The sequence below is a fragment of the Orbicella franksi genome, chromosome 5 (genome assembly GCF_964199315.1).
Source record: "Orbicella franksi chromosome 5, jaOrbFran1.1, whole genome shotgun sequence".
NCBI lineage: Eukaryota > Metazoa > Cnidaria > Anthozoa > Scleractinia > Merulinidae > Orbicella > Orbicella franksi.
The window spans coordinates 8,667,401-8,677,265 of NC_138149.1; the positions used below are offsets into that span (position 1 = coordinate 8,667,401).

At 39.1% G+C, this 9,865-nt stretch overlaps 1 protein-coding gene across 1 annotated transcript in view; it reads right to left on the minus strand.

The window, feature by feature from the left end:
• The window catches only part of LOC145488567 (uncharacterized), a 23,531-nt gene extending 13,882 nt beyond the window's left edge, over positions 1–9,649 (minus strand). The window contains exons 1-6 of the mRNA XM_081467452.1: positions 7,178–9,649; positions 3,176–3,438; positions 1,628–1,901; positions 1,030–1,316; positions 394–546; positions 22–65 (exon numbers count right to left, since the gene is read on the minus strand). Coding sequence (XP_081323578.1) covers positions 22–65; positions 394–546; positions 1,030–1,316; positions 1,628–1,901; positions 3,176–3,438; positions 7,178–7,474 — 1,318 coding nt within the window. The 5' untranslated portion in view covers positions 7,475–9,649. The remainder of the gene's footprint in view (positions 1–21; positions 66–393; positions 547–1,029; positions 1,317–1,627; positions 1,902–3,175; positions 3,439–7,177) is intronic.
• Positions 9,650–9,865: the final 216 nt, after the last annotated feature.

Genomic DNA, 9,865 nt, shown 5'->3' on the forward strand with positions numbered 1-9,865 from the left:
TTCTTTTAGTTATGTACTCACTTTGACCTACGAGGATCGTGACGCATCGCTGTTCAGTTCCAAATCTGTGGCCAAGTAAACAGAACATTACACATTAACTGTTAACGAATCATGTGATGGTGAGTTTCACCCTTTGTCTCTTTTTTCCCTCTCGGCACAGTCGTACCTCGCACGGGAAGCTTCGATTTCCAGAGTTATTGCCCTTCGGGAAACGACCAATTTTCGCGGATAGGATTTCAAGTACAGACGTATATAAAGAACAATGATTCGAATCAACAACAGACCGATTTCGCGCTGTAAATATACGGTGAATTAAACAGCAAATACGGTCAAAAAGTATTCTTGTGCTTCCCGCGCGTTAAGTTGATGAGACTTACTCGTAACCAGTCTTACCCCGCCGAGTCCACCGCTTTAAAGCAGAACACCTGTTGTCCTATTTGTTGCTGGTTTGGGTACCACGTGACGTTTCTTTGGTAGAACCCTCCACGGCTGCTTAAAGTAGTTAGCTGCATTCCCGCTGGAGAAGATGTGACTATCTCGGCAATCCTAAGAAAAGTTGTTATTTTAATCAATGATAAGACAATAAAAGAGAAAACGTTACATAATTCGTTTCTGCGTCTTATCAATAACTATTTACAAAAAAAAAAAAAAAAAAAAAAACTTAATTCAGAATTTTTACAGACGAAACGGGACAGGCATTTTTTCCGCAAAAATGGTTAAAAGAGAAGAGAAGAGTACAGTTATCTCCTAAATGGACCTTTTCCGATAAAATTTGTATGAATTCTTTTTGTCTTAAGCTGTGTAACATTTTAGGGTCCACAGTTGATTGAATTGGATTATTGACGTCAACTTCATTGTAAAGAGAGACCGCCCCGTGTTGGTGATGCCTGAAAATAATTTAGCACAAACTATAAACAATTTCTAATAATTAATTTTCGTGAGGCAAGGGGATCTGCTTCCTTCCCCCATTCCCGTGACGCGACATGTTTGGCTACAGCCTAATAACTTGCCCAGATCTCAGTAACTTACTGCTTTGAGACGTCTGAAACAGACGCCTGAATGACTGCTGTATACACCGAGCCAACCTGCACTTCGGAACATTCGCCATCTTGAGGAGTGCTTCCAGCAAATACGGGAGTATCATTACAAGAACCAGAATGAGCAGTGACTATGACAAGAAACTGTAGCCCCACAGCGCTGAATGGTTTGACGTTACTAAAGTCTGTAGTTCCTGCCGGGAAATCTTCTAAAGTCAGTGCTACAGCGTAAATACCAGCTGTCCTTTTCTGACCTTTGTACTTTATTACACAGGATTTCTGCAATGTTATTCAGAAGGTTGTCTCTTTACACTGGTCTAGCTAATCATTGATAGAATTCTACTCGTATACTAATACAAATGCTATCGTGGTCTATCGACCATTACATATAAATTCGCGGATTTCTAGTACATTTACAACAAGCCAAGTGGTTAAAACAGGTTTATTTAAATCAAAACTTAGGATTGACTGAAGATGATCGCAGCAACATTCTTGCTCATTCAAGTGGCTAATTAGCCCAATGCATTTTATATATTTTAACGTGGTCGGAAATAAAATGCTTGCTGAAACCTAACTGTAAACTCATTTACCTCATCAAGTACCCCGTAAGGAAAACTGTCATTGTTAAATTGAGACTCTGAGAAAGTTGAATGACGACACTTAACGACATCACCATCCGGGTCTTCAACAGGGATTCTCAGAGACTGGGGACAACCCTCTCTAAATCGGACAATTGCAGCGCTCCTTGATATTGGAGATGAGTTAATTCTTCCATTATCGGATCGTCTGGCAAGGTTGACTCTTGTAGACACCAGCCAATTACTACCACCACGAGACAATGAAATCCAACAGCAGTCAGAATAGCTAATTACCGTAATCAAGATAAATATTTCATATTAAGATTAAAACAACAACAAATCAAAGACAAATTACATATGGAACTTAAAGGATGGCGTTCTACTACCAACGAAAAAAATTTAAATATTCAGAGGTTAAAATATAAAGCTTATTCCTCTAAAGAGCTACGAAGCAGGTGTTTTAAGCAAGACTTGTCTTGTAACAAGACCTGAAAGCAATGCAAAGATAAACTTGTTAACTTATACAAGAACAAGCTGTGCTGCGATCTTTAAAGAGGAGTAATAACCTTCTTTAAACATTATCCGACACTTCAGCGAGCAAAGCTATAGAGAAAAATATAATAACAAAATAAAGAGCGGCGAAGGTAACGAGTTACGTTTTCAACAGCATTGCTGTAACACTTCCCCGAGGTTTTGTGCAAAAAGATGAATTTCCCGCGTAAACTGAAAGTTGTCTATTGTCTATCTCAGTTATTTATTTCTGTATAAACAGCTTCTCCCTTTTTTGAAGTTTAAAGGTTACTAAAATATGGTTAGCAATAACCGCAGTAACTCTCTCTCGTGAAAAGTCAGCATAGATAACAGAAAAACTGTCACTTGCTTCAAAGAAAAATCTATCGATCCATTTGTTTATTTCATCAAAGTGCTACTAACCCCCCAAAATTGTTTTTCGCTAATATAAGTTTCCTTCTTTTCCTGATCACCGCTGCGAAAAAATATCGTTGTAACTATTTTCGTTAATTTGGTATGAATTTTCAAAGTTTGTAAAATTGTCCTTTTTCATGTTCACGACCGGGGAATAGCGGAGAGTGGGACGAGTTGGCTCCTGGCGTCATTTCGGGAAAAACAATGCTTTGCCTCTGAGAAGAATATAATATAAGCAAAGATGCGATAGTGCAAGTTTAAATCTTTGCAGAATGCAAGGTGAACCTCATCGCAGTTATACAGTTCTTTCACCGAAAAATCTTGTCCAAATATGTTATTTATAAATAATTAGTATTTTGAGAGCGCTCGAAGCTCGGTCAAAAGTTTCTTGAGTGCTTTAGCCCGGTTCCCGAAGTGACGTCACCAGTAACTCGACCCAGATTCCACTTTGCGCGGGCGTGAACATAGAAATTACAAATTCAAACGCTTGTAGAAACGCAGGGATTTTTATCAATCAGATGATTTCTTCGCTGAAGTAGTTCGTGAAACTAATGGATTTTATTAAAAGAAAAAAATATGATGGTTAGTGATACTTTAAAAGACTTCCGTGAGTCGTCTTTACACAAAAGAACATACCTTACAGACCATTCCTTACTGGTAGAAGGAAACGTATAAGTGAATGTATTTCCACCCATGGTCCAATCTTCGCTTGTACTATAGTCGGTACAAAAGAAGTCTGCGCTACCAACTGTTATCTCAGACGAATTGCATCGTGGATTGGAAGCGCTTATACACTGTGCCTTCCATGAACCCACCCTAATAAGTTTACCCTGGCTTATTGTATTCTGGTCACAGTTTTGGGATGATCTTCGAAAAGCCAGACGGAAGTTAAAACGTACCTGTGGAGAAAACGATAGACGATATAAGAGAAGTACTTTTGACGCACAAAAATGTAAATCATTTCCTATCTGATTGACAACATTTTAAAACTAGTTCTGTAAGTAGTTGCTTTTTAAAATTATAGTTTCGGTCATAATTTAGAACAAATCTTATAACACGCCAAATTAAACAGTGTCTACCAAACCACTTAGCAAGCTTAAGTTGGATGTATAAAATAGTTCTCAAAGGTTTCCTCAGTCTCAGATATGCTGCGCGCGATCACCTAGTGGGAGGTTACCAATTTTTTTGGCCCTCTCTCTGTCACGTAGCTTCGGGAGAGAGGTCCAGAGAAAGTTGTCTGCCCATGCTCCGGCTTACCCAATCACAGAGTAAGAGGTCGTTTTCACCCGACTGAAAATGGTTTAGGTTAGCAATAGGTCCTTTACAGCTAGGCCACCACGTGATCTACTTTTCATAAAATTATGGGCTAAAATTATGCCAAAAAAGGACAACGAATCTGTGTGTTGGCAATTTTGTTACTTTCGATATGTTCTTTCCATTTCTGGCGTTCGTTAAGTTTTAGCCTATAATATGCTTTTTTTATGCAAAACATTGCCACCTGACCCCAGCTGCATAGCTACTTTAATTACTTCAAGCTCATAACTTAACGGATTGGAAAGTCTGTGGCATGTCTACGCTGTCATTAATTTCATTTGATCCAGTGTGATCAACAGGAGATGAAATAAATAAGAGACGGCAACATCACTGATCATGGTTTGCGTTCTCCGCCACATGCGAGAGACCAAAGCTACAGGAGTAGCAAACGCTATTGAGCTTTTCTGGGGGTAGGCAAATGCCCGGTCCCCGGCAATAATAGAATTTCAAATGCTCTACCCTCGGGATTTAGACGTGAGTAAATGCTCGGTTATGCCCGACCTATAACAGATACGGAATGGGTTATTACCTTCCTGGGCAATTTGTCCATCAAAGTCAAGGGAACGTCTTTCTGCGTTGATATGCGGGCGTTCCCCGCACAATTGCGGCTTCGGCTGATATCACTTACCTCGACCTTGATTATTCCAGATATCACAAAAACCTCATCCAATAATTGTTTATTAGTTGTCGTCGTCAGTGTATTGTGTTGTCGTGTTTTGTTTCAGCGAATGCCCAGTTAAAGTGCGCATTTACTTTGAAGTATGAAATTCTACTACAGAATGAATTAATAAGGCATATAGCATAACGTTTTTACATTTCTTTTCGCTTATTGTCGGCATTGCAATTATGGTGATGCTTTATTTTGAGAAACCAGTAATTTTGCACACGCACCAAAAGTGACAGATAATACAGCGCTTAAACTGCCAAAACATGGAGGTCCTGATGTGCTGATAAGAAGTTCTGACGAGCAAAATTGCTAAAGCCGACTTTTTTTTTTCATCCATCCACTGATTTGCAAATGCTCACATGTACAACACAAGATAAAATGCAAATCACTCAGATCTTGCCAGTCAATCAGGTTTACTCGCCTATGGATTAATCGTGAATCACACCACTGTCAGAAGTCACAGTTTCAATTGCACATCATTAGTAAAAGCCCTGGAGCTATAAGTCTGGCGTCTGAGAAGGCTTGTCAGTGTAAGTAGCGTCTTTTGTTTGTGATGAGGAAAAAAAATATTGTTTTTAAAGAAAAAGAAAAAAAAACCTTCCTACGGTGAAATGAACTCACGCAAGCCATATCCCGATAATGATTTAAGCCGTCCAGTTTATTTTTTTTTTCTGCCACCAAGCTTCATGCACAAATCACACAAAGTATTTTATTGTCTAATGATTTCCCCCTCCCTGCAGATTCAATGTTGACTCTCATAATTTTCTAAATCCTGAGCAAGCCTTTTTAAGGAATCAATAACCATGACGACTCAAATGAAAGAAGATAACTTGGACTGAAGATCATGAATTAAACCAGAAACCCCATCGACATGGAGTACATTTGCGTATATAACTATGAACCACCAGATCTTAATGCATGAGCCATTCGGGAGTTCTGATCTCTTTACAACTTCAGTAAAGTCATCAATAGGTTTACCACTGCAGAACCAAATTTGTAATGGGCTAGACTGATTGGCAACAAGCTTTCATATACTTAGACTTGTTAAAATATTTATTAGAATGAGTTGTATGAGATTTGCATACAGCAGACAACATTTAGGCCTAAAAAGCGCTTTTGATCGCTTGAATATCATTCAGGTTAGCCAGAATAGCGCCCAGGTTAGGCGTTTTAACAGCTTTCACTAATGTAATGGAAATGGGAATATGATATTAGTCAAAAATGTCTGCAGCCTGTGGTCTGTAGTGTGCAGTCCTGCAAATGTCAAATACGGATTAAAATATAACTAAACGAATTTGTCAGTTAAAAGTTTTACTATAAAGAACATGATGTTGCCCTTTATTCACTCAAAAGAGGCGCAGTTACCTCATATATTTGTGCGCCTGAATACGGATCTAGCTGTCCCGGTTCGATCCCTGGCTGGGGACATTGTGTTGTGTTCTTAGGCAAGATACTTAGCTCTCAATGTGCCTTTCAAATGCGTACCGGTGAATTTAGTGCTAGGGTAACCCTGCAAGGTACTAGCATCTCATCCAGGCTATAGTATAAATACTTCTAATCACCTCATGATACAAAACCCGGAGATAAGTGCCGGCCTGATGGGCAACTTGGCTCACATGCAGACTTTAAATCGACTGCAGAAGTTTTAGATCTTTGATCTAACCCTCAGTTCCATGCTAAAATTCATGCTAACAGTGTTCAATGCGCTTAGCAACACCAAGCTACTTCTCAGGCATGTCACTTAAACTAAAACTGAACAAACATGTTAACACTGAAAGCACCAATCAAGCATCAACTATCATCGAAATATTTAGAATATAAAATTAAGGCATGGCACATTCTCGGCTCCTTACTAGTGACCATTAGATTGGACGACGAGCACGAGATTGAGTACGGACACGATTTTCAAATTTCAAACCAGTGACGTTTCCACAGCCCTCACTGTTCATGCTGGTGTTAGGTAGAGAGGTACATTGTAGCTCATGGGATGAGATGGGTACTTGATCATGTGGAGTGTGAAAACTGGAATTGAAACGTCGTTTTCGTACTCGATTTCGTACTCGAACTCCAATCTAAAGTCCGTTACTGATTCAATGGTATGCAGCCCCACGGATTCTTGCAAATGTGGCACTTCACTTCAAAAAATTCTAACTCCGCAAGTAAGCACTTGGAAAATAAAGGAAAATGTCGTAAAGAAGTTCGCAATTGATTGAAATAAAATATTTCAAGCGTATAATTCATATTGTCTCTTCAAAAACAAGGAGGCAGCACGTAACAACGAGGCTGCTGAAACAATGATCTTCAGTCACAAAAGATGAACAGTCACAAGATGTTGAAAAATGCAAAGGTGGTGCCGAAGACAATGATTGATTTACGAATGATGAAAGTCAAAAGTACGATAAAAAATGAGCTCGCAAATAGTCTTGGGAATGCTTGCGAATGCTTGCGAAAGAGCAGTGCTCAATTTCCTGTGGATTCGTGTTAAGATCCACTCACACATGGACAGTTTGTGAAAGGCCCGTATGATAGAGGTTGCAAGCTCAAATAAATACATCAAGTCATAAGTAGGCGATAAACATTTGAACAACCACAGCATGTATGGTAGAAAACCCCTCCTACTACAACAATACTGAGCGTGCTGAATGATTTGCTCTTACCGTGTTACTGTTAGAGTCTGTAGGAGCCCACATGATACTGGCATGCCGAAAGTGAGATCCTTCCACTGGCGGTAACCATTGGAGAATCAGAATAGTAAGAAGATAAGCTGATATCCTGCAGTCCATCCTTTCATCGAAGTGCAATTGTTCTGGAGGGTTCCAAGAATGTGTTGCGATATGTCGCGTTTCGACGATTTTGTGATTGGCAGCGTGCCTTAGTTGGTAGTCAAAAGAAAGTAATTTCATCAGTCGTTGCTTCGCACTGATAGCATTTGTCTTCACCGACCCACGAAACATGGTGTCACAATTGATATTGACAGCGGATCCTTCAATAGCGTCGGGCACAGTTTCTATAAAAATTTATATCACCAGAGACCCCCACAGGACTCAGACAAGAATTATAGTCCGGTAGAAGGTTTTTCTATGAGGGCGTTGTCTTCTAAACCAGAAAATCACACAAAAAAAGAAAGATTGGTGGTCGAGATCTAGGTTTTTGATTAACTTAAACATTGCTAGAAAGCAAACACTGCTGCCGTGGGTAATGTAAAACCGATTCAAGAAGTCCAGAAAAGAGCCTAAAAATTCGACGAGGATCTTACAAAGCCGCAGTGACAGTCTAACCGATCCCAAAACCTTCAGGAACTGGAAGTCAAAACTTTTTGCGCAGTAACTGCGTCTAGGCGATCAGAATACTTAACAGAGAAACGCATTACGAAGGAACTTATCTGCTGTTTATCAAGGTCTTAAAGAGAAGACTTGTTGCCAGAAATATCCAAAGTTGACAACCCGAAGCATCCACTCAAACGAATGCGGTCGATAGACCATGCAAGAGGACATAATTTTCAAACTAAGGATCCCTGAGACAATTACAAGTGCACGGCAGAATAAGTGTACTATGCAATGTAATAGAACCATATATCCGACCACAGAAACAAATCTGTGACTGTGGTAAGATCGTAACTGCAAATATTTCATTGATATATTTGCCGCGTGGACAGCAATAATTATCAAGGCAATATTTTCCTGTGGATGACATTTCCTTGTTTTATTGACAGCGTGACAATAAATACCGCGACAGGTAAAAGTTTACACTACAAAGAAAAAGTTCATTTGTGAAAATGTACTGTAAGCGCTAGCAGTTATCTTTGCAAAGGGGCGCTCAATGCAAAGAAAAAAAACACTCTTTTGTCGGTCTCTTTTATTAAGGTGGCAGTGGATGCGATTGGATATTATGTCTCTAAGCTTCTTGTACTTACTTTTATGAGCAAAACCGCACTTTAAATGTCACCGCACGGTTTTAAGCTTCTTTAGTCTTCTAGTTGTAATCAGTTTCGCACATAATTTTTTCGGTTACGAAACGTTTCATACTTTCGTGTTCTTTTTTTACCTGTTTCAATTGTTCTGTATAGCGTTCCCTGCAGTTAATTTGTTTTAGTTGTCATCGTCAGCGTACTGTGTTGTCCCACTTTGTTTCAGCGAATGCCCAGTAAAAGTGCTCATTTACTTTGAAGTATGAAATTCGACTACAGGATGAATTTATAAGGCATGTAGCAAAACCTTTTTACATATTTCTTCTCGCTTATTGTCGTCCTTGCAATTATTGTGATGCCTTATTTTGTGAACCAGTAATTTTGCACACCGGCCAAAAGTGGCAGATAATACAGCGCTTAAACTACCTATACATGGAGGTCTTGATGTCCTAAGAGAAGTTATGACAAGCAAAATTGTTGCAGCCGACTTTTGTTTTTTATTTTTTTCATCCGTCAATTGATTTGCAAATGTTCACATGAACAACATAAGGTAAAATGCACATCACTCAGATCTTATCTTGCCAGTCAATCTGGTTTACTCACCTATGGATTTATCCTGAATGACACCATTGTTAGAAGAATGGAAGACGCAGCTCTCAATTACATATTATTAGTAAACTCCCGGTAACGAGCAGTGCAAGCCCTGGAGCTATAAGTCTAGCGTCTGGGAAGGTTTGTCAGTGTAAGTGGCTTCTTTTGTTTATAATGAGGGAAAAAAACAATTATTGTTATTAAAAAGAAAAAAGAAAAAGAAAACAAAAAAGAAAAAAAAAACCTTTTTACGGTAAAATGAACTCACGCAAGCCACATCCCGATAATGATTCAAGCCGTCCAGTTTATTTTGTTTTTCTGCCACCAAGCTTCATGCGCAAATCACACAAAGCATTTTATTGCCTAATGAGTTCCCCCTCCCTGCGGATTCAATGTTGACTCTCATAATTTTCTAAATCCTGAGCAAGCCTTTTTAAAGAGGCAATAACCATGACGACTCAAATGAAAGAAGATAATTAACTTGGACTGAAGTCATGAATTAAACGATAAATCCCATCGCGACACGGAGTGCATTTGCGTATATAACTATGAACCACCAGATCCTAATGCATGAGCCATTCGGGATTTCTGAACTCTTTACAACTTAAGTAAAGTCATCAATAAATTTACCACAGCAGAGCCAAATTTGTAAAGGGCTAGACTGATCGGCAACAAGCTTTCATAAACTTTGACTTGTTGAAATATTTATTAGGATACGTTGTACGACATTTGCATACTCCAAACAACATTCAGGCCTAAAAAGCGCTTTTGATCGCTTGAATATCATTCAGGTTAGCCTAAATATCGCTCGCGTTAGGCTGTTTATTAGCTTTCGGTAATATAATCG